General features: G+C 36.4%; 1 protein-coding gene across 3 annotated transcripts in view; it reads left to right on the plus strand.

The window, feature by feature from the left end:
- The window catches only part of ATAD1 (ATPase family AAA domain containing 1), an 89644-nt gene extending 68575 nt beyond the window's left edge, over positions 1-21069 (plus strand). Inside the window, exons 7-11 of one of the 3 annotated variants that reach the window (XR_651823.4) lie at positions 1907-1996; positions 5221-5271; positions 15971-16104; positions 17454-17643; positions 18091-18192. Coding sequence is in view for 2 of the 3 variants with exons in the window: in XM_009214928.4 (XP_009213192.1) it covers positions 1907-1996; positions 5221-5271; positions 15971-16104; positions 18091-18211 (396 nt within the window). In the remaining variant the exon portion in view is untranslated. Of the gene's footprint in view, positions 1-1906; positions 1997-5220; positions 5272-15970; positions 16105-17453; positions 17644-18090 lie in introns of all 3 variants that reach the window. The other 2 variants (XM_009214928.4, XM_009214929.1) reach the window with 2 other exon arrangements.
- Positions 21070-24439: the final 3370 nt, after the last annotated feature.

Raw genomic sequence — 24439 nt, forward strand, 5'->3', positions numbered from 1 at the left:
ATTGAATTAATATATATGAAAAGGTTCTCTGCTTTTGCTGCTTAAAATCACTCCTTAAAATTTGCTTCTTTATGTGAAACTACAAGTGATTTCAATCACTTTTGTTTTTTCATGAGTATCTGTTATACATAGTCAATGTTCCAAGTTTTACTAGTTTTATTTGGATTCCTTGATTGTTTTTTAGTATTCCATCCTCTCTACTGGCTTTTAAATTTTGTTTTGCTTTGTCCTGTGTTTCTTCAAATGCTGCCCATTTCCCTTTTTTTTTTTTTTCCCGAAATACTGACTTAACCACAGTGCCTTTTGTGATTTTTTTTTTCCCTATACTCATTCATTATCTTATGCTTTTAGTTCATTCACCCACTTTTAAGATTTGTTTATTTTAAATTTGGAAGAAATTTTTTCTTTTCTATTAATTTTATTGAGTTGGAAAAAGTCAATAAAGAGGCCGGGCATGGTATTTCACATCTGTAATCCCAGCACTTTGGGAGGCTGAGCGGGGAGGATCACTTGAGCCCAGAGGTTTCAGACCAGCATAGGCAACATAGTGAGACCTCGTCTCTACTAAAGACAGAAAAATCAGCTAGGCACAGTGGCATGTGCCTGTAGTCCCAGCTACTCAGAAGGCAGGAGGATTGCTTGAGCCCAGGAGATTGAGGCTATAGTGAGCCATGTGGGTGGCACTGCACTCCTACCTGGGATAGAGTAAGACTCTGTCTTCAAAAAAAAGAAAGAAAGAAAATAAAGAAAAATAGGTATGAGCATTAATATTTTGATTTTAGGACCACTTAACACAAATACAAACTTGCATTATGTTGTGTTGTGAAAGTAACATTTTTCAAATTTGTGTTTATATTTTCTTCCTCTAGGTGGCAAACTCTCACAGTTAATTGAAAGTAATTGGGCTCTGAGGCTCCTGAATGTCATTCAATGTAGAGTAGAAGTAGAATATAAGATTTGGATTATTTCAGAAATGTAAAACCTCTTAGGGAGAAATAAGATAATGTTAGAGAAATGTATTTCCATGGAATACCAATAAATTTCACTTTGGATAGCAGATGTGTATTGTTACTGGGTTATACTGAAGTATCAACAGTAAAGGTAATATTGACGTATTTCAGAAATTAACTTGTTTTATATAGCTTTGTTTTTATTCATGTTTATTTTTAAAGTTCCTTTTTTTTTTTTTTTTTAAATCTCTACGTCCTTTATAAGTAAGTGACGTAGACCTAGAAGTTGGCAGGGCTGCCAGCATTTTTAAAAAGAGTTCTTCCCAGCATTTTGATGTTTGGTTATACTCTGTTATCTTTGTTTAAAGTTGGATTACTTGATACTTTATTTCGCATTAAGAAGATACCACCTGCAGTGGGGATAGTACCATGATACGATGGTGTGAAATACAAGAAAAAGTACATAGTATCTATTACAGTTACCAGAATCTTCAGACTTATTAAGGGGAAATGATTCTTTCCATATAATATTATTTAAGGACTTGAATTATCCCCCCATACTCCCAAAATGTATACCCAAGCTATAACATAATGGCTTTCAGTCATTCAGTATGTGTTCATTAAACAACCATATTTTGCAAAATACAATAGTTTTTTAAAAGCAAATTTTAATAATTCTTTAGTAGCTATTTGCAACTGAACATTACATATTTTAATTACTAGAAAGACATGAAGTGAAATGCATTAGTTTTCCAGTTTCGCTATTATTTGATTTATTTAGGATTAACTTAAATTTATACCTGTAAATAGTTGAATAATAGTGAATTAAAATCAGATTTCTTACAAAGGATTTAGTTAAAATACCACTTAATTTTTAAAACTAAGCCCTAGTAATAACATTCTTAGAGGAATATAATTGGTAGGTTTAACACCTTCTGCTTTCTTTATACACTTAGGTCATAGTAATGGGAGCTACCAATCGTCCTCAGGACCTTGACTCTGCTATAATGAGAAGAATGCCTACAAGATTTCACATCAACCAGCCTGTAGGTGGTCTTGATTGATATTATGAAGAGTTAAATATTCACCTTTTTTATAGGTCTTTACCTTTAATTTTAAGAAGGGAATATTTTGTCATATAGGGCTACTTATGACAGGAAAGGAATGGGGCAAAAACCCTGACAGTAGCTTCTTTGTCCTTTCCACTCTCTTTATTTCTATCCTAAGATTAGTGTTACTTGCTTCTCTTCAAAGTATATATATATATATATATATATATAGTTATCTCAAGTTTGCCTGGCTATTTTAGTGATTTACTTTAGGATGTAGGAAGTTATCTTTATAGGAAGATACATAAGAAAATCTAAATTACAGTTTTGGTTTAACATAGAATAGAATTGGAGAAATTTGGCTCAAATAATTATTCTATTCAGAAGGCCTGGCATGAACAACTGGGATTTATTTGATTGAGTATTGGCAGATGTAGTCAGTGCTTCCCTAATAGGATTAATGATGCCGGTAGATATCATAGTTTACCTTAAGAATACAAATGCTTAGATGGTGTTAAACCAGTTCTGCATTCTTTCTAGCATTTTTTGTTAGTTAAGAAGTACCCTCTAGTAGATGATTATGACTTACCAGCGCACTATAATTTTGGCACAGATCTTCAAATCTTGGATTCTGTCTGCCTTCAGATTGCAAAGGAAAGAAAAAACAGATTTTACTAGTAGAAAATATGTTCCATACAATCAGCATGTTACATGTGTTGCCATTTAGTGGAACTAACTCTTAATTCCATGTATAATCTGGCTAAAAATCATTTGTCACATTCATATTCTGTAATTTGTCAGATTGGTTTTTGGTAGTAAACATGATCTCTGAAAGATCGATGGTTATGGACTCTATAAAATTACTCTGATCAACTCTTTACTATAGCTACCACTCTAATAAAGTGGTTGTGTGTGTGCACATCCTTAGAAAATTTACCCAGTGAATCAATGAAAAGATTTTTAAACTTAATTTAGGAGACTATAAGATTTATTTAGTATGACGGTTTTGTTTGTTTTTTTTTTTTTGAAGACAGAGTCTTGCTGTGTCGCCCAGGCTGGAGTGCAGTGACGCGATCTTGGCTCACTGCAATCTCTGCCTCCCAGGTTCAAGTGAGCCTGCCTCAGCCTTCCAGTAAGCTGGGATTACAGGCGCCCACCACCATCAGCTAGTTTTTGTATTATTAGTAGAGATGGGGTTTCACCATGTTGGCCAGGCTGGTCTCGAACTCCTGACCTCAGGTGATCTGCCTGCCTCAGCCTCCCAAAGTGGGATTACAGGCATGAGCCACCACACCTGGCCTAGTATGACTAATATTTATTGAGCATTAATATGTGTCAGAGACCTGCTAAGGTCTGGTGAATGGGACATGGGCCTGGTCCTCGAAGAACTCTGTTTTGGAGAGGCAGACACAGAAATAAATAATGTAAAATATGCTTTATGAAGGTATGTTTAAAGAACTATGAGAGCCTGAGATGATGATGAAAACTAATATTCTGTCAGGGAAGTCCATGGAATTTCCAGAATCCAGCTGGACCTTGAAGGATGGTAGGAATTTGATAGGCAAATGAGACAAGGAAGGGCTTTCCTGCCAGAATGAACAAAGTCAAGAAGCTGTGGAAGCACTGTTTAATGGTGAGTTCTAAGGGTAGTTTGGTGAGTGCACCAAGGAATATAGATGGAGAGGAGGCTGGAAAGGTAGACTGCTTCTGGGTTTAGGTGAACTTTATATGCTTTGCACAAGAGTTTAGATTTTATTTTGTAAGCGAGACTTCAGAACATTTTTTTTTAAATTTGTTTACTTCATTGATTCTGAAGATCATTTGTAGAATCTCTATCACTAACCCAATAGTACAATGGACAATTAAGGTTTTTTATTTTTATTATTATTTTTTAAAGACAGAATCTTGCTGTGTCAGCCATACAATTATAGCCCACTGCAGCTTTGACTCGTGGGCTCAAACAATCTTTCCACCTGAGCCTCCTGAGTAGTTAGGACTATAGGCATGTACCACCACGTTTGGCTAATTTTTGAATTTTTTTATAGATGGGGGTCTCACTGTTGCCCAGGCTAGTCTTAACTCCTGGCCTCAAGGGACCCTCCTACCTTCGCCTCCCAAAGTGTTAGGATTACTGGCATGAGCCACTGTGCCTGGCCAGCTAAGGTTTTTGATGTACAGTAGAATAGAACATAGGATACAGTAGCATGGAAAGTAGCCAGTATTAAAGTTGTAAATTTAATATGTCCTGTGAGTAATCAAAATGGGTTGTAACAGGTTCTATCAAATTTATTATAAATTTATATAGTGTTAACAAGAAATGGAAACTTTGTAACCTCCATTTTATTCCATTGTTAGTGAATATACTTTATAGGTTAGTTTTTTTCTTATGTAACTGACGATGTGAAGTGTATGGTTAATCTTAAAACTTTTCTCCAAGTGAAATGTTTAACAAAAAGTATTTATTGGTGATCATATAACATATCAAATTAACCTTCCTACTTGACATACTTGAATTACAAAAAGAGCAGGGTTTGGTTTGTTTTTCAGGTAATTTGATTTGGTAGTCATTGTAACTAGCTCTGTTTTGTGATGTTTGTGGGACTAGGGGTAAGTTCAGCCATGCTAGTTTTAAAAAGCATCTATATTGACTATATAGCTGAGGGATTCTATAAAAGGTGCTAAATGTAGTTTGTATTTATTGTATGGTGTAAAAATAGGAATTGTCACTGGGGGAAAGCATACAGACATGTAAACAAATGTATCACTAAATTAAAATTCACTAATATAAATTAGTGGTCAAAGAAGGAGGGGGAAATGGAGGAACTGAGAAGTTACTGTTGCTATCTCTTTAAATTACTGATAATAAATTTTATAATGAGTTTTCATGAGTTCACTACATGAAGGGAAAAAAATGAAGATTGCTGAAGTATAGAGGGAAGACATTATAGTCGTAGATATTCATTTACTCATTGAAGATTATAGGTGTGTTATTTCCCAAACGTTGTACTAGGCACTGGGGATGAGAGTAAGAAGAGACAGTTCAGTAGGAGAACCAGAGATGATTACTCTAGAGTCTTGAATCTAGTTGCTTTGACCTCTTCAAAGTTTCTGTCATCTCCTGTAAGTATTGAGAGAGACTTTAGAAGGGACAAAATATTAGGAACACTAATTGATCTTCTTTAAAAAATAAAAATGCTAACCAGAAATTATCCTGCTTTTAGGCTTTAAAACAGAGAGAAGCAATCCTGAAACTCATCTTGAAAAATGAAAATGTAAGTAGAAAATACAATTTTTTTCCCCATCCTATAAATATGATGTTCATAAAGTTATTTTAGAGAAAAATGAGGAAGGAATCTGAGAATGATATACTCCAGGGATCCCCAGCCCCTGCAGCCACAGACTGGTACTGGTCCATGGCCTGTTAGGAACTGGGCCACACAGCAGGAGGTGAGCTGTGGGCTAGAGCTCCACTTCCTGTCACATCAGCAGCAGCACTGGATTCTCATAGGATTGCAAACCCTATTGTGAACTGTGCGTGTGAGGGATCTAGGTTGCTCGCTTCTTATGAGAGTCTAATAATAAATGTAATGCACTTGAATCATCCCCAAACCATGCTCTGCTCCTCCACTTCTCCAGGTCTGTGGAAAAATTGTCTTCCATGAAATCGGTCCCTGATGCCAAAAAGGCTGGGGTACTGATACACCTTTGAACTTGACCTGAATCCTTTTGGTTGCTTATGTAACTCAGTAACTATGGTATATGTGAGTTAAAGATACTTTTCTTATGTTTTTAGAGCCATGTGCTTTTGTATATGTGCATTAAAATGCTCTGATAATTTTCAGACTAGTCTCTGATTTTATGTGAGATACATTTGTGAAAACAGATTTTTTTTGTTGTTTTTTACTTAATTGCATTTTTTTAACCTTTCCTGTGGTGATGAAAATTGCAGTATTTTTTGAAGTTGAAATTTAAATTTAAGAAGTGATAATCAAAATCTTCAATAGCTTTTGTGTTTAATGTTTTTTTGGTCTCATGGTTCAAAAATTAAAGTATTTATATTTAATAATATACAGAGAAAATCTTCCCTTTGTTCCTGTATATATTTCTTTTCTTTTCTTTTCTTTTCTTTTTTTTTTTTTTTTTTTTTTTGAGGCGGAGTGTCACTCTATAGCCCAGGCTGGATTGCAGTGGCGCAGTCTCCACTCACTGCAACCTCTGCCTCCCAGGTTCATGCAATTCTCGTGTCTCAGCCTCCCGAGTAGCTGGGATTGCAGGCATGTGTCACCACACCTGGCTAATTTTTGTATTTTTACCATGTTTTTTTTGTATTTTACCATGTATTTTTACCGTGGTTTCACCATGTTGGCCAGGCTGGTCTCGAACTCCTGGCTTCATATGTTATTTCTCTCTCCTTTTATTTACTTATTTTTTACATAAACTATCAATAACACATGCACACTGTTCTGTGCATTACTTTTTTTACTTATATTTGAGATCTTTCCATATTAGCATCTAGTATCCTTATTCTGTTGTCTCTCTTTGTTTTTGCACTACATAGGATTCCATTGTATGGACATTCTGGAATTTAGTTAATGCCACATTGAAGGACATTTGGATTGATTCTGGTCTTTCACGATTATAAAAATTCTACATTTAATAGCCTTGTGTGCATGTGATTTCATACTTGTGCAGGAATATTAGTAAAGTAAATTATCCAGGAGCAGAATTGCTAGATCAAAGGTTAGAGTGTTTATAATTTTGGTAGCTACTGCCAAATTGTTCTGGTTTACTCATATTCCTGTAATAAAGAGTGCCTCTTTTCCTCTAGTTTTGCCAACAGAATGTTATGGAACTTCATGCCAACTTGATAGGTAGAAAATGGTTATCTCTCTGTTTTTTTTGTTTTTGTGTTTTTTTTTTCTTTTTTGAGATAGGGTCTCTCTCTGTTGCCTAGCCTGGAGTGCAGTGGTGTGATCAGGGCTCACTGCACCCTTAAACTCCTGGGCCCAAGTAATCCTCCCGCCTCACTCTCCCAAGCAGATTACAGGCATGTACCACCAAGCCTGGCTAATTCTTTTTATTTATTTATTCATTTATTTTGTTGAGACAGGATCTTGCTCTGTTACCCAGGCTGGTGTTGAACTCCTGGGCTCAAGCAGTCCTCCCCCCTTGGCCTCCCAAGACTGGAATTATAGGCATGAGCCACCACACCTGGTCAAAGGTGGTTATCTCATTAAAGTTTTAATTTGCATTCTTTAGGGATGGAATGAATAGTGTATGTTTAAGAATCATTTGAATTTTTTTTCTGTGAACTGTATATTCATATATTTTGCCCATTTTTCTATTGTAGTGCTCCTTTTCATAATAAACCTGTAGGAACTCTGTGTATTATGGAGATTTGCCCTTTGTGTGATTTGAAAATATTTTTTTCCAAGTTGTCTTTCAATTTTATTGGAGTTTTCTCTCCCCCACCCGCCCCCAACTTTATGGCTTCTTGATTTTGAAAGGCCTTTCCCACTCCCAAGTTTATAAAAGAATTTTCCACACTTTCCAAACTCTTGCTACCTGTTTTCCCAAAACTTGATAACTGCATATAATTGAGTAACATGGTATTCCTTTTTATCCCAAACTTAACATCTAAACTCACTGTTAGAACTCACTATATAAACTAATAAATCAAATAGATTCTGATAGTGAATGAGCCTTAGTAGAGATGCTACTTTTATCAAAATACTTGTATTTGTATGGCTTCCCTCCTTCCTTGAATTACCATAAACCCCATGGCTAATTCTTCTCTAGCCATGCCCTACTTCCACAATTCCTATTTTTTCCCATTATATCTCACCTGTAAATGTTTTAGTTGTATCTCTAAAAGAAAAGGATTCTTTTTTTTACCCTAGCCTAATTGCCATGTTATACCTATCAAACAATTGACAGTAAGTCATTATTTTCATTATCCTAGTCTATGTACAAGTCTCTGATTATCTCTTTTTAAATACCTTTTTTTAACCATGTATTTGTTTGACTCAAGATCCATATGAATTTCCTAATTTGCAATTCTTTGATAGTTTTTATGTCTCTCTTAATTTATGGGTTATAGGTTCTTCCCTCATCTTGCTTCCTCCCCCGCACCCACGCTTTTAAAATTATTTACTGGAGAAACTAGGTTGTGTTTGTCCTGAGTTGTCCACAGTCTGGGTTTTGCCGATTGCAGAGGAGTAGTTGTTCCTCTAAAATTGGTAGTTGGATCAAGAGACCAGATGAAGTTCAGGTTGGTGGGGAGGAGACACAGGACAGGACAGCACAGCTTCATAGGCAGAATTATATTCTTCCATCAGGAGAAACATAATATCTCGGTGGCTTGTATGTTTTACATTTAAATCTTTAATATATTTGGAATTTAGGTAGATGATATGCAGTATGAATCCAACTTTGGTTTTGTTTTTCTGGATGGATACCTACTTGTCCAACACCCTTTTTTCTTTCTTTTATTTTTTTGTGACAGAGTCTTGCTTTGTCACCCAGGCTGGAGTATGGTGGCGTGATCTCTGCTCACTGCAACCTCTGCCTTCCAGGTTCAAGTGATTCTTGTGCCTCAGCTTCCCAAGTAGCTGGGATTACAGGCACGTGCCACCACGCCTGGCCAATTTTTTGTATTTTTTCATAGAGACAGGATTTCATCATATTGGCCAGGCTGGTCTTGAAGTACTGAGCTTAAGTGATCCACGTGCATCAGCCTCCCATAGCACTGGGATTCCAGGCGTGAGCCACTGCGCTCAGCCCATTTTTTTTTTTTTTATAGCCACTAGAGATGCCACTTTTACCAAATTCTCATATGTATTGACTGTTTCTGGACTTTAAATTCAGGTCTTGGTCTTTTGTATGTTTATGCCCTAGCATCATACTGTTTTAATTATTGAGGCTTTGTAAGTTTTAATATCTGGTAGAACTGTATATCCCTTGTTGTCCCCGAGCCCCAAGGTTATTTTAATTCTTTTTCTCTGCATAAATTTTAGAATCAATTTGTCTTATGTAGGAAAAAAACAAACATTAATATTTTTGGTGGAATCTCATTTAAGAGGATCTTTTTGATGTTGAATTTTTCTGCCCAATGGCATATATGTCTTTCTGGGTGTTTACCTTTGTGTCTTTCAGTAGTGTTCTAATGATTTATTTATTTATTTTTTAAAGAGATAGGCTATCTTATCAAGCAGAGTTCAATGGAACTTACAAAAAAAAAAAAAACAGAAAGAGATAGGGTCTCACTTTGTTCTCACTCTGTTTACCCAGGCTGATGTGTTGTTTTTTTAGGGTCTCACTGTATTACCCAGGCTAAAGTGCTGTGATGTGATCATAGTGCACTGCAACCTTGACCTCCTGGGCTCAAGTGATCTTCCCACCTCGGTCTCCCAAGTAGCTAGGACTACACGCATGCTTCACCATACACAGCTAGTTGTTTTTTGTTCTTTAAAAATTTTTTTGTAGAGAAAGGGTCTCACTATGTTACCCAGGCAGGTCTTGAACTCCTGGCCTCAAGCTCTCCTCCTGCCCTGGCCTCCCAACGTGCTAGGATTATAGGCGTGAACCACCATTCTCAGCCTGTTTCCTTAAAAACATATCAAAATAACATATAGTGTATGCAAGAGTTTAAAGAACCTAGCAAATTACAAAGATTGGGATCAGTGGTTATGAATCATTTTGGAGGAAGCGTGTCATAGGGCCCTTTAAGAATGAGATAAAAGTAGTCTTTTCTAAGAAAACTACATATGTACATGAAATGTGTACACTTTCAGGGAAATTCCTAAAATCCTTCATGTTTTTTAGGTAAGGAACTTTGGTCCTAGACAAGAAATCAGTAAAGAAATCAGCAACCTCCGCCTCCTGGGTTCAAGCAATTCTCCTGCCTCAACCACCTGAGTGACTGGGATTATAGGTGCGCGCCACCACACCCAGCTAATTTTTATGTATATACATATATTCTTAGTAGAGACGAGGTTTCACCATGTTGGTCAGGCTGGTCTCAAACTCCTGACCTCATGATCCGCCCGCCTCAGCCTCCCAAAGTACTGGGATTACAGGCATGAGCCACCACGCCCGGCCGTCTTTTAATTGAATTTTTGGTAGCTGCTTTCAAAAAGACATTGTGTAATCCTGTCACTTTGAGAGACCAAGGGAGGCGGATCACCTGAGGTCAGCAGTTTGAAACCAGCCTGGCCAACATGGTGAAACCCTGTCTCTACTAAAAATACAAACAAATTAGCTGGGCATGGTGGCTGGCACCTGTAACCCCAGCTACTTGGGAGGCTGAGGCAGGAAAATCACTTGAACCCCGGAGTCGGAGGTTACAGTGACCCGAGATCGTGCCACTACACTCCAGCCTGGGTGACAGAGTAAGACTCTGTCTCAAAAAAAATAAATAAAAAGTGTAGTTGTAGTACTGTTTAGATAAAACACAATTGGTAAACCTTTAGCAGTGATAGACACCAGTGAAAAGTTTAGAGAAGAAAATAAAGGGGATAGTTAACAAGTTCCTTTGAATTAGGATGGCTATGGTGTGGCTAGAAATTTAACAGATATTAGAAGGTAGTTACTGACAGTTTTGGAGACTTCAAGTTAACCAGTACAGTTATTTAATTTAAACCATTTTGATGAAGGATCATATTGCATGACTGGAAGTTTATAACATTTTTGAAATATAATGTGGTCTAGTGTAGCTGGAGATGATGCAGATGCTTTACATATAGCTGATTAATATGAGTATAAGTGATGAAATTTAAGCCCTTTTTCTTGTAACATAGCCATAAATTACACGGGTTATTTAGTTTCACATTTAAACTTAAGAAGTTACTCATGTCAGTGCTGGGCTTGATGACTCATGCCTCTAATCCTAGCACTTCTGAAGGCCATGGTGGGAGAATCACTTGAGGCCAGGAGTTTGAGACAGGTCTGGGCAACATGATGAGACCTCACATCTACAAAGAAATTTTAAAATTTAACTGGGTGTGCCTAGCTACTCGGGAGACTGAGGCAGGAGGATCACTTGAGCTTAGAAGTTCAAGGCTGCAGTGAATGCACCACTGCATTCTAGCCTGGGTGACAGAGCAAGACCCTGTCTCTAAAAAAATAAATAAGAGGAAGAAATTATACATGTCTCTAAAGTTTAGTATTTAGTATTCTGCTTTCTGAAATAGTACTGTCTTGTCTTTTAGGATTATGTTTTTCATAGCTACAGGGAATTTTTTTTTTTTTTTAAACGGTCTCTGCTTTGTCACCCAGGCTGGAGTATGGTGGCATGATCTCAGCTCACTCTAGCCTTCCTGGGCTCAAGTGATCCTCCTACCTCAGCCCCCTAAGTAGCTGGGACTATAGGTGCATGCCACCACACCCAGCTAATTTTTTGTATTTTTTAGAAGTGGGATTTCGCCATGTTGCCCGGGCCAGTCTAGAACTCCTGAGCTCAAGAGATCCACCCATCTCAGCCTCCCAAAGTGCTAGGATTACAAGCATGAGCCATCCTGCCCAGCAGATACAGGGAATTTTTAGCAATTCTGTTTCTTATTCATAAAACCACAAAGTATAGTTTCTAATCAGTTTTATGTTGCAAAATATGAATGCTCCCTGGGTAACTGCTGACATGAGAACATCTTGTCATTTCCCACTGGTTGGTATTTGTATGCTGAAGGATTACTGCTACTTCAATAAAATCTGAAGAAAATTCATTTAATTTTGTTAAAGATGCCTCAAATCAGTAGCACATATATTTATTTGGTAAACTGAGCACCGTCATGCTTATATATTGTGGAGCTGAATGAGGGTTGTTTGTTTTTTAATTCACATGAACTTCCAGAGTTTGAATTCTTCTTCTCTGAATAAAAGATTGAAACTTTTGAAATGATACCGTGTTCTACTCTTTTACAATTCTTTTATTGATAGGTACTCCTTAACATGATTAACTTATTTTAAAAAGATAGTGTAGTGATTTTGGCTTAAGGTTTTAAGTATAAAAAGAATTAGCACTGATAAAATGTATACCCTATGAAAGTATTTTGTCTGAGTTTAAAGAGGTAGCTTTTTTCCCTATACAAACTGACCTGAATTTACTTTTATATGATATAGCAGCAATAGTTGTTTGTTTTTTTTTTGTTTTGTTTTGAGACAGAACTGAGGGTCTCCTACATTCTAGCTGACCAGCCTCGTCATTCTAGCCATACTGGAATGCAGTGGTGTAATCGTAGCTCACTGCAGCCTTGAACTCCTTGGCTCAGGTGATCCTCCTGCCTCAGCCTCCTGAGTAACTAGACACCCAGCTAGTTAACAAAAATTTTTTTTGTTGAAATGGGGTCTGTATTAGCCCGTTCACAAACCACTATAAAGAACTACTTGAGACTGGATAACTTATGAAGAAAAGAGGTTTAATTGACTCACAGTTCCATAGGCTGTACAGGAAGTATGGCTGGGAGGCCTCAGGAAACTTACAATTATGGTGGAAGGCGAAAGGGAAGCAAGCACGTCTTACCATGGCAGAGCAGGAGAGGGAGAGATTGAAGGGGGAAGTGCCACACACTTTTAAACCATAAGATCTTGAGAGAACTCACTATCATGAGAACGGGGGAAATGTGCCCCTATAATCCAGTCACTTCCCAACAGGTCCCTCCCCTAGCATTGGGAATTAAATTCAACATGAGACTTGGGTGGGGACACAGAGCCAGACCATATCAGGGCCTCATAAGCATTTGCCCCAGCTGGTCTTGAAATAAAATTATAAGTGTAAAATGCTTAGAATTCAGAGATGTTATTTACAAATATACTATTAATGGTGGATATAATAATAAACAACTGCACATAAGTAAGTATCATTCTTTCAAGCTATTTTCGAAGTCTGTTAACTTATTCTGCTGTTGCTGCCTATATTCAAATCTTTTTAACTTGGGAATTGCTTTCAGAGTTGCCTAATGAAAAGGTTCTCATTATTTCATGGTTTATCTAAAAGCTATTTTACAACAAAATGAGCTACTTTTAGAGTGCTTGCCATGTGCCAAGCATTTTGGTGAGCTATACATTGTTTTATTTAATCCTCATTTCTCTAAGGAGTACATATTAGTCCTATTTTTACAGCTGAGGAAACTGAAACCCAGAGAAGTTATGTAGTAACTTGCCCAGGATTACACAAAGAAGTGATGGAGCCTACTCTTAACCATTAGGGTATGGTACCTCTTAATTAAATCTTGCTTCTCCAGTGACGGGAATCTTCTTTTCTTTGTTTTCTTATACTTGGTTGGTTCATCTTTCTAACTGTATCATCTTGTCAGGCACAAGATTTGTGAGTGGTTAGAACATAGGGTGGCCCAACCAACGGACTGGTCAAAAGACAGGAGGAAGTGTTGGATGTTTAATTTTTAACATCTCATAGTATAGTTTGGAAAGCTCTGTAAAGTAGTTTGTTAAATGTATGAAATATTTCAAACATATAAACAAACAACCCTATTATCTTCCACCCATATTTAACAGGCAATTTTAATGTATTTCCACATTTGCTTTATATATATTTTTTTAATTAAGTACAACCTTAAGCAACCACTGACCATCTCCCATTATCACCATCATTGGTAAACTGCTGTCCAGGAGTTGATAGAGTGTATCAATCCCATGAATATATGTGAACAGATACCTAATACATGTGTATAGGTATATGTTATTTTTATTCTTTTTACCAACAGTAGAAAAATTAGATCCTTGTATGTGTCTGTCTCTTAAGGACACATGAGAAGAGTTTCTCAATTCACAAAAAATTAAAAACTACAAAGGAAAGAGAATAGAGAAGTCTGACTGTAATCAGACTTAAAGCTTCTGTATCACAGGATAACATGAACAAAGTGAAAAAACAAGCCGCAACCAAAATATTTGCAACCCTATAACCATCAAAGGACTAAGATCTAAATTATATACATGTATGTACATTAGATCACAGGTGCTGTCACCAGTCCTAAGAACTCACTGATGTGGCAGTACATGAGACATATGTTAAAAATCTTCCAGTATTGTGAATTAGCCCATTTTTATATGTAATTAAATAAATTTTTGCTGTATGTTTTGAGGCCATGTTACATGTATGTCTACAAGTGCAGAATTGTTATATTTTTCTGGTGAAATTTTTTAATCATTATATAATGGCTTCTCAGTTATTCATTTTGAGTAAAAATCTGATGTAACTAGAACTACATTAGCTTTCTTTTTATTAAAAGCTGATATCTTTCAGCCTTCTACTTCCTGCTTTTCTTTGTTTTTATTTCAAATGTAACACAAAGCCTGTTTTTTTCCTTTCAGCATCAGTATGTCTTTTATAAACTTCAAACAGCTACATTTTGGGTTCTTCTGTATAAAATCTTTTACCAGCCAAGTTTAGTCTATTTGCATTTATGGTGATTACTCATAAATTTGGATTCATTCATTATTATTTTAATATTTCCATTTATGCTTTTTCTTTGCTTATTTGTCCCCCTCTAGTCCTGAGTTTGTTAATACTGCTCTTGTATTCTTTATTCTGGTTTTCTCCCTTCCTCTGTTGGTTTGGAAATTACACATTCTCTTTCTTTCCTTTAGTGTTACCCTTTCTGTCCTTTAGTGGTACCTATGTATTTTGACATACATAAATAAAGTCTAAGTTAATAATATCTGTATCCTCTTTTTAATGCTTTAATTGTAACACTTTAGAATACCTTAATGTAGATGTCTCCTCCGTTTTACATGTTCTTATTATATAGCATTTTAGCTCCACTTTGTTTTTGTACTCCAAATGATTATGACTACTATAATAATTATTACTACTATTTATATAGCTAAAGTTTATTTAGATTTATCCATGTATTTACCATTTGCTTTGCTTACCATTGCTGCTTGCACTCTTGCCCTCTGGGTTCAGTTTTCTTTTTATCAAAAAACATGATTTATCTTCATGTAACCCTTACGTTTAGGAATGGGAGCACTGTTATGTGAGGTCACAGTTGCAGAGCTGGCAGTGTTGTCTCACCTTCAAGTCTCTTGTCCTTGTGTAGAGTTGCTGTTCTTCCTAAAACACTGTGTCTTCCACAAATACAAAGGGAATTTAGTAAATATAATACAAATACAAATGGGAATTTAGTAACTATAAGGTGGCATTTCACATCAGTGGGGGAAAGTAAATGTTGCTGTAACAAGTGATGAGCTAAATGGGGGAAAAATACAGCTGGACCTCACTATATTGTGTTCAAATCCTGGCTCTGACTATGTTTACCTGTCCAGGTCTCATGATTCTTATCTGAAAATGAAATTGATAGTTTCTGAGAAGATTAAATGAGAATAATACATACAAAGTGCTTACCCCAGTGAATGAGACATAAGAATCATTTACTAGATGGTAGTCATAGGTTTTTTTCTTGCTTATTTTCTCTTCTTAATCTGTACATAAGTTTAGTATGATTAGACTATCTCAAGTCTATTATGTGGCTAGGACAGTCACTTAATTGGCTTGACTATAAGCTTAGCTTGAGGAGCAGAAGTTTAGGTGCTAAATTCATGTTGAGATAATAGAATACCAAGCATTACAATTAAAAGGAATGTTAAGAGTTTTTTTGTGTGTTTTTCTGTAATGGACTCTGGAGTTAATTACATTTGCCAAGTACTGTATGTTGAATATATTACAGAAAAATGTCACCTTGGTACCTTCTTGAGAGATATCAAAGCAAGTCCAATATCTGTTCTTCCCCATCACTCTACAGTGTATCTAGTAATAATTATTTGTCTTAATCATAAGGACAAATAATGAAAATTATATTTCAAATTTCTAAGCTTTTGTGGTTAAAAAAAGCTTCTAGAAACTATTGTTTCTCCTCCCATGCTGTTATAATATGCTTAACTTTCTTTAAGATGGGTGTTTGGTAGTATTTGCAATATATTTATTTTTGTTTTTTAAGCATGTTTTTATATTTGTTTAAGGTGGATAGGCATGTAGACCTGCTAGAAGTTGCCCAGGAAACTGATGGCTTTTCAGGAAGTGACCTAAAAGAGATGTGTCGAGATGCTGCCCTCCTCTGTGTTAGAGAATATGTTAATTCTACATCAGAAGAAAGGTATATTATTTTGACTTGATTTTTAATACTTGTTAAAACCTTTTAGAGCTTTTAGGTTAGTTTCTTTTATTTTGCTTTATATTAGAAACACCACTTATGAAATAAAAGGTAAATTTGGATTATCACCCCCTGCAACTTTGTTTATTACCATTTTTCCAAAGCAGAATTCTGAAAATGAAGGAGGGCAGAATTGTGGGAAGGGTCTAGAATGAAGGAGAAAAAAAGTTGAATTCCTTCTGATGATCCATGGAAATTTCACATGTAAATGTGAGGGGAGTTGGAGGTATTGAAGACTAGACCTCAATTTGTTAATGAATATGTATTTACTAAACAAAGAAACCATTTATCACTGCAGCAAATTTTACTTGGAACCAGTTCCAAAGTATAGTGAAGTTGAGAATCCAATTTTTTACCAGCCTTATTTCAGCAAAGATACTAGTGAACTGGGATAATTCAGCCCTAGTGAAGCATGTCCTTTAAGGAAGTTTCCTAAAAGGCTACTTGCCTATTATACTGCATTTCTTTTCAGAATATCAACCTTCTAACAATTTCTGTGATTCTTGGTCAACCCCAGTGTACTTTTTGGGGTTGTATTAAAGGAATTCTCCAACTCTTGTCCCTTTGTTTCTTGGTCTCCCTTCCTCACCTTCCTAGTGTTTTCACTTGCCTGTGGTATTCATATATATAGTTGCAGTGTGTTGCCATAGCAAACTTCAGCAAAAAAATGTTTTGCGGGCTTTGATATAGAAAGGTCTACATGAAAGCTACTCTGTCAACTGGTAGCTGTGTATGCAGTGGCTCTGGACCCATCATCATTAGTGTACCCTCAGAATCTACCGTCCAAAGGTTTTTATTCTCTTCTCTTTTTTTGAGACGGAGTTTCGCTCTTTTGCCCATGCTGGAGTGAAGTGGTGCAATCTCAGCTCACTGCAACCTCTGCCCCCGGGTTCAAGCAATTCTCCTGTCTCAGTCTCCCAAGTAGCTGGGATTATAGGCACCCATCACCATGCCCAGCTACTTTTTGTGTTTTTTGTAGAGACGGGATCTCACCATGTTGGCCAGGCTGATCTCGAACTCCTGACCTCAGGTGATCCACCCACCTCAGCCTCCCAAAGTGCTAGGATTACAGGTGTGAGCCACCACTCCTGGCCAGGTTTTTATTCTTATATATAAGATTAAGAGGAGAAATAACCAACCAGTTAGTAAATTTTGCTTAGGCAGATTACACTAATAATGAAAGATCTATTTTTTTGCTGCCTCAAAGCCCTGAAAACTATATTTCACTATGAGAAGTCTGGCTAATTTTATATTTCCTACTGAATTTCATATTTTATAATTTTATATTTCAGTATGAAAAATCTGGATGGACTTGGGTTATCATAACTTTCCTGAATGTTTTTCCCTGAATATCTGTAAATTACAAAGGAGCCATAATATTCTGGATTTTGTTTCTCATTGAAGTAGGGAGGATTTGGATTAGTTGGTTTTTGTTGATAGTGAAGAATTTTACTCTCAATTTGTAAAAAGCAAAACATGCATGTAAGTATATACCTAGCAATGATAGTTTTTAAATTATAGTTTTCATGGGAATTACATGATTTTTTTAATTGGAATTACATTCCCATTTCAATAAACTATATAACATTTTTTACCTTATGGTAATATTGTGTACTTATATTCTAGATGTGAAGTCTTTGATTGTAGCTATTTTAGCTTCCTACTTCTTAGCAGTCAGTGCTTTTAAAAAATTCCTTATGATTTCTCTATGTGTAGATAATTCCTGGAAGCATTTACATGAAACTGTTCATTGTGGTTGTCTTTGGGGGTCTTGAATGGTAAAGAGATTTCATTTTTATACTCTTTTCTACAGTTGAAAACAATTTTTTTTTTTTTACCACATGCATCTCTTTTAAATCTTGGTAAAATATTTTAGGGAGGTGTATTCTAAAATTATTTGAATATTTGATGGTTTTATTTGCATTCTAGCCATGATGAAGATGAAATTCGGCCTGTTCAACAGCAGGACCTGCATCGGGCAATTGAAAAGATGAAGAAATCAAAGGATGCAGCATTTCAGAATGTTTTAACACATGTTTGTTTAGATTAAGAGTAAAGATCATTTGTACAGTTCAGTGATCTAGTTTGGTGTGTCCTCTTATCAGTCAGTGGAAATAGAATGGAAAGAGTGCTCTTGAAACAATGAGGGAGCTCAATGTTTATGGTTTTATACTCTGAATTCTAAGTTATTGAGATATAGTTGTTACATAAGTGGTATTACTGTTTGTCAAAAATCATGAGGAGGAACAGTTGAATCCAGCCTGAATGTGGGTGCTTGTGTTTGACCTCTTCAGCCATATATTGTACAGCCTTATAGAATCTAAGCTGGTCTTACAGTCATAAATGATTCATTGGGTCATTAGTGAGAAATGGGGATGTGGTTAGGTGCTGGTTCCTAGACATGTGAGTATGCATTTGTGTGTGTGCGCGCGTGTGTGTATATTAAATGTATATATCCACACATTTTATATTGACATTCTGTAGATACGTTTGAATACAGAAACCTTTTTTACCCCAACTACTGAATCCAGGAGTACCAAATAATATATAGTAAAACTAAGATTTAAGGTTGTGTCAAAAAGGTACAGTGATTCAGCCATTTCCATTTGTCATTTGTTTCAACTTTTTTTAAGTTGAGTGTTTTTCTTTCTGCAGTTGATTAGTTGGATCCTCCACATCTTGCATATATACATGGGCTCAATTATTATGTTTGTCAGGATAATCAAATAAAAATACTAGTTCGTGATCAGCATTGAATGGTTGTTAGGCAGTCATGTGCTCAACACTGATTTCACCTCTTTCTGTAAGTATACTGAGTATAAACTTTTTAAGTAAGTTTAAATTGATGTACATGGAAGTGGATTAAAAGACTTTTCAAAAGAAAAGGTTTGAAAAACCTCAGTGCCCTTTAATACATGTACATTTCTTTCCTGTCTTCATTTAATGTAACATATGTCTGTTGTAACTATGTTTCTTAAATATTATTTTAAGGTTATGTGTTCTTTAATTATGGTCAAATACAATTTGGTCACCAAAAATGAAATAATAGTTTAAAACAAGTAGCTGTTACTAAGTGTGCTAAAAATACTCATTTTGTAATTAATTTTAGTTTTCTTAGTATATTATAAATTGTGCCCTGGTCAGGTACAAATGGACACATCAAAATGCCCATATTGTATCTATCTGTAGTCATTTAATGTGAATTATATGTGAAATTTTTTTCAATATTTTACTAACCAGAATTCTGTTACAGGCACCTAAACACGCAGCATGAGGAAAACGTTACAACACAATCTTGAGGTGCTCTGAATCATCAGATTAAATTATGCTTCATATGTTTTTGCTTTTACTGTATTTATTTTAAAACTCTCAATCTCTTTTCTTGTGTTACTGGATTAATTTATCTGATAATGTCTCACAACAATCTATTAGATCATTTATTCTTCGGTTGTACTTTGAATGGTGGGGTAGAAGTTTCAGGTGAACACTGGATAGCAAAAAGCAAGTTATGGAAGATTGTGAAGAGGATGGAAAAATTGAATACAAGATACCAAAAATGGAAAAAAGTGTCCCATTTTTAATAACTATATTATACTATTATTTTATAAATGTGTAATAAAGGGGTCCCTCTTTATTGGTTGTTCTCCACTTAATCTTTGGTCTTTTTCAGTAATTTTAAATTTTCTGGGACTTTTTTGGTTTATAAAACTTGTGTTTAGACTTTATCTTGCTATGGAGTTTTCACACTACAATAGCATCTATCCTAGTGTGTAGTCATTTCTGTTTTAATGTGAATTTCAGTAATTTAATTTTAATCTGGTGACATATTAATCGAAAATAAGGAGTAATGTATACCTCCACGTGTCCTTTCTTTTTGTCTTCTCTTAAATTCACAATATCCAGTAGGAGTGGTTATTCAATTTCTTTGTGGTTTTAATCATCAAATGAAGTTAGAGAAGTATACTAATCCCAGCAACTATGACTCATCTAGGCATGTTAAGACCATAAAGTAATTCAGGAAACTATTTTCCTGATTTTTAAATAACTTTTAGTGTTATGTAACATCTATCCTTCTGTTTTAGACATGCATTTCACATATGTAGTTGAATTCTAGATTCTAAGATAATTCGTTTCGGATAATACTTAAGAGTACTGGATCTAGAATCAGGCTTCCTGAGTATAAACTCAGGCTCCCCATTAACTAACTGTGTGTCTGTGAGACCCCGTTTCTCATCTGTAAAATGGGGCAACAGTGGCACTCATCTTAAAGGGTTGGATAATAAAATAATGCATGTAATGCCCTCAGCATAGTGCCTGGCACAGAATTTCTGCTCAAATGTTAGCTGTCATATTAATATTGTCAGTTTCGCACACTGATGTACATATCCTGTTGACCAGGCTCAATCTTTAAGCATTCTCCATACTTAAACCAGTTCCATAATCCCTAGGCCTGTACTCTAGGGATTGAGACTGAAAGGATCACTTACGCCATGTTTCTCTAAAAGCATCATTGCCGGAAGACTTTTGATAAGTCTGATGTGTCTCAAGCCATTCCCAGGCCTTTTATGTAGAGTTTAGAAATGAAGTAGTTGAATCAGTTTAGTATCTCCTTTACTATGTCTCTCCTTTCGATCTCAGCCAACCCCCCACGTGCAGGTAAACCCAGCACTCATGATATTAAGAGCTGGGTTGGGGTAATCTATTCTGTATGCATTATAATAGCCTAACAGTATTTAGTAGCTGTAACTTACAGGTTTAATGCTAGATGAGGATGTTTCAAGCCTTGAGTGTGCTTGTGTAAAAATGGCGGCAACATCATCTCGGTAGGAATTTTTTACTTGAATTGTTATTGTGGGAAAATGTTAACAGATTTCTTCTGGATAAAGAAAATAAATTGGATGATGTATATTTTATGTTTCTTTTTAGCTTCTCTTAACATCAGAATATTGAACAGAATTCTCATATGCTAAATATATCTAGTGCACGGCTGAAACTCCAGCACCAACTGGGTGCTTCAAATTAAGTCATAGAATAATTCTATCTAGAACTGACAGAAATCTTTACAGAGCCTTCATTATTAAATTTGTTATAGATTTAGTTATCAAAGATAGAGTTCTCTAGTCTTTTTTTTTTTTAAAGCTAAAGCTCTCTTTATTTACATGTATAGGAAAACATTCTGCCTAAATCATGATGTTAATGAAAATCATATTGAGGAGAACTTGAACCTTATTAAATATGGGCTTCTAACCTAATTAACTAAAATATGATTGTTATGTATGACACAGATGCTGTGTGCAGATAAATCAAACCTAAAACCACTTAGCAATGTGAGTAGACACAGAAAACAACCCAGTTACATTGGTGTAAAGTTTATACTATTTATTAATGGCCTATAAGGGTCTCATTACTAAAACACTGAAGTGGGATTATATTTTTGTAATTGTCTAATATTTACAGTCATAAACCTGCATGAGAATACTTTCAGATACTAGCTTTTGTGCTTTTTAAATAGGTTACAGAGAGTGTATTGGGTGTGGAATGCATCAAGGACACAGGTTTGTTAACCATGACAACTCAGTTGTAAAACTAAAGCCAAGTGCACCTGTAGTCTCAGCTGCTGGGAAGGATCACTTGAGCCTAGGAGGTGAAAATTGCAGTGAGCCGAGATTGCACCATTGCCTCCAGACTGGGTGACATAGTGAGACCGTCTCTACAAAAAATAAAAAATAATAATAAAAATAAACTAAACCCAGACATTGAAATAGTTACTGACATGCAGATTTGGAACTGAAACTAGAACACAGTGGTGTATATCCCACTGTTCTGAAAATACACAGCTTCCAGGAATTCTAAGAATGGCCAAGATAACTCAGGGGATTGGCTATATCCAGTAAAGCAAAATCACTTGCAATCATGTCTAAGGGAGATGAGGGTCATCTGTTAGGCCATAGTCATAGACTTATAAAGAATATCAGTTAGGATTCTGTTTGTAGCAACCAACTCTAGCTAACCTAAGCAATAAAGAATTTATTTGACGGATATAAGATCAAGCAGAAGCTAAAGAACCAGACTCGGGATAGAAACTTAGCTCCCAAATATTTTTCTAAGCAGAAATTGCTCAATAATCTTGCTTTTATTCCTCATGGATTAAATGAACTGCAGCTGCTTAAAATGCCCATTCAGAATTTAAATGCCTGGACATGAGTGTGCAAAGCCAGGTCAAAAATCACCCCTGGCAGTCTTGGAGCTTTGATGACTCTCCAGGAACTACTTTGGCTTAAATGGTTTGAGGCAAAGCAGCTGGGTTTACTGATTGATCTAACTGCGAAAGGAGAGGTAACTTATTCAAAGAAAATTGTGGGGAAGACTGTTAGACAAAATCTGATGAATGACCAGGCGGTTACTTGATGCCATAAGATTGAAATATGTTGGGTGTTGGGTATATACTAAATGAAGGGTAATATTATAACAAGTGGACATGCTGGAAGTATGAGCAACTTACATATGTAGTTTGTGTGGACGGGCCTTCAGGGACTGCTTCTTCGGATCCCATAAGCTCCACTTCCACTTGATGATGAATGCTGCTTGGCCTGCCCAACTCTGCCTAGATGGATGGTGAGCAACTTTGCGTGGTAACCAAAGGCTGTTTTGTGCAAATGAAATCTCTTAGGCAACAGCTATCAGAAGAATAGGTGACTGCCTGTGGTAGTCTCTGTTTTAGGGAGGTGTCAGAGCTTTATCTGTCTTTAGGCAGATAAAGGGGCTTCAGAGAGAAACCTCTGCTTGCATCCTCTGTTTACCTTAGTAAGGTAGATGTAAATTTCCTTTAGAAATGGACAGCTTTTCAGAGCTATTCCTGCCTGCAGTTCTCAGAAAATCAACTCAAAATTTGCCAAAGAAATATATTCTGGGGTGGTATATTCTGGCTTCCTCTCATTCCATCAAATCTTTAGACATGAGAACAATTGACTGACCTGGTGCCTATTCAGTTTGCTGGTTTCCTGCCTATAAGGAGAGTTATGTTGAAGATCAGTGGTAGACCTGAAAGTCACATACTGGAGAAAAAGGAGGATAAGGAGAAAATGAATTGCTGTTCCCAAGTAATCAAGATTTGTTTCTTCTTGTAGGGAAGATGATAGGGAAAAATATTGTGACCTGATAAAAGTGTTGACAAATTTAATAAGAGTTTGCCATCATCTGACTAAATGATATCACATGCCTTTCAGGATCTTTTCCGAAAAAGATCCTGAAACAGTTTGGCATACTCCCTCAGCAACACTGACATCTTCATGTGTTTACATAGACATTTCCTGCCCACTTTACCCTACTAATTGGCGCTAGGAGCCACCAAGTAACGTGGGGAGAAAAAAGGGGGCTACAAATGGCAGCTTTGAATTGGCTATATACACCAGTTTTATTTGGGGTGAGGATCAGTAGCAAAAAATGCATGACGCCTTCAGGATAGAAGGGAAGGAGGGGTTCATGGAAAAAAGCTGCAGGCCTGAAGGCTGCTGAAAGTTTTGGTAGGAACAGGTAACCTTTTCTGCATTAGTAGAGGTACGGGGGTTGCTGAGAGAAAAACCCAACTGCTTCCAGCCCTACTGGTGAAACTCCTTAGGGGCACTTAATAAGATCTGTTCCTTTCAGGAAAAGGAAACAAAGTAGCTTCATCTCAAAAAAACAAACAAACAAACAAACTGCGATGAAGTTCTGGGCTGAGGAGGTGGCTGAGCAACCCAGCAGCTACCGAAAATGTCATTAAGTGCTTGGCTGAGATCATGTGTCTTACACATCTAGAGCACAATTTAGAAGATGACATGAATAGGCCGGGTGTGGTGGCTCACACTTGTAATCCCAGCACTTTGGGAGGCTGAGGCAGGCAGATTGCTTGAGCTCAGGAGTTCAAGACCAGCCTGGGCCACGTGGTGAAACCCCATGTCTGCCTATATATATATACACACATACACACACACAAAAATTAGCCGGGTGTGGTGGCACACACCTGTAATCCCAGGTACTCTTTAAAAAAAAAAATTCTTCGAAAAAAAAAAAAAACGGATACATGTGCAGAACATGCAGGTTTGTTTCATAGGTATATGTGTGCCATCGTGGTTTATTGTACCTATTGACCTGTCCTCTAAGTTCCCTCCCCTCACCACCCCGCAACAGACCCCAGTGTGTGATGTTCCCCTCTGTGTGTCCATGTGTTCTCGTTGTTCAACTCCCACTTATGGGTGAGAACATGCAGTGTTTGGTTTTCTGTTACTGTGTTAGTTTG

This window comes from Papio anubis, chromosome 11 (assembly GCF_008728515.1).
Source record: "Papio anubis isolate 15944 chromosome 11, Panubis1.0, whole genome shotgun sequence".
Lineage (NCBI taxonomy): Eukaryota > Metazoa > Chordata > Mammalia > Primates > Cercopithecidae > Papio > Papio anubis.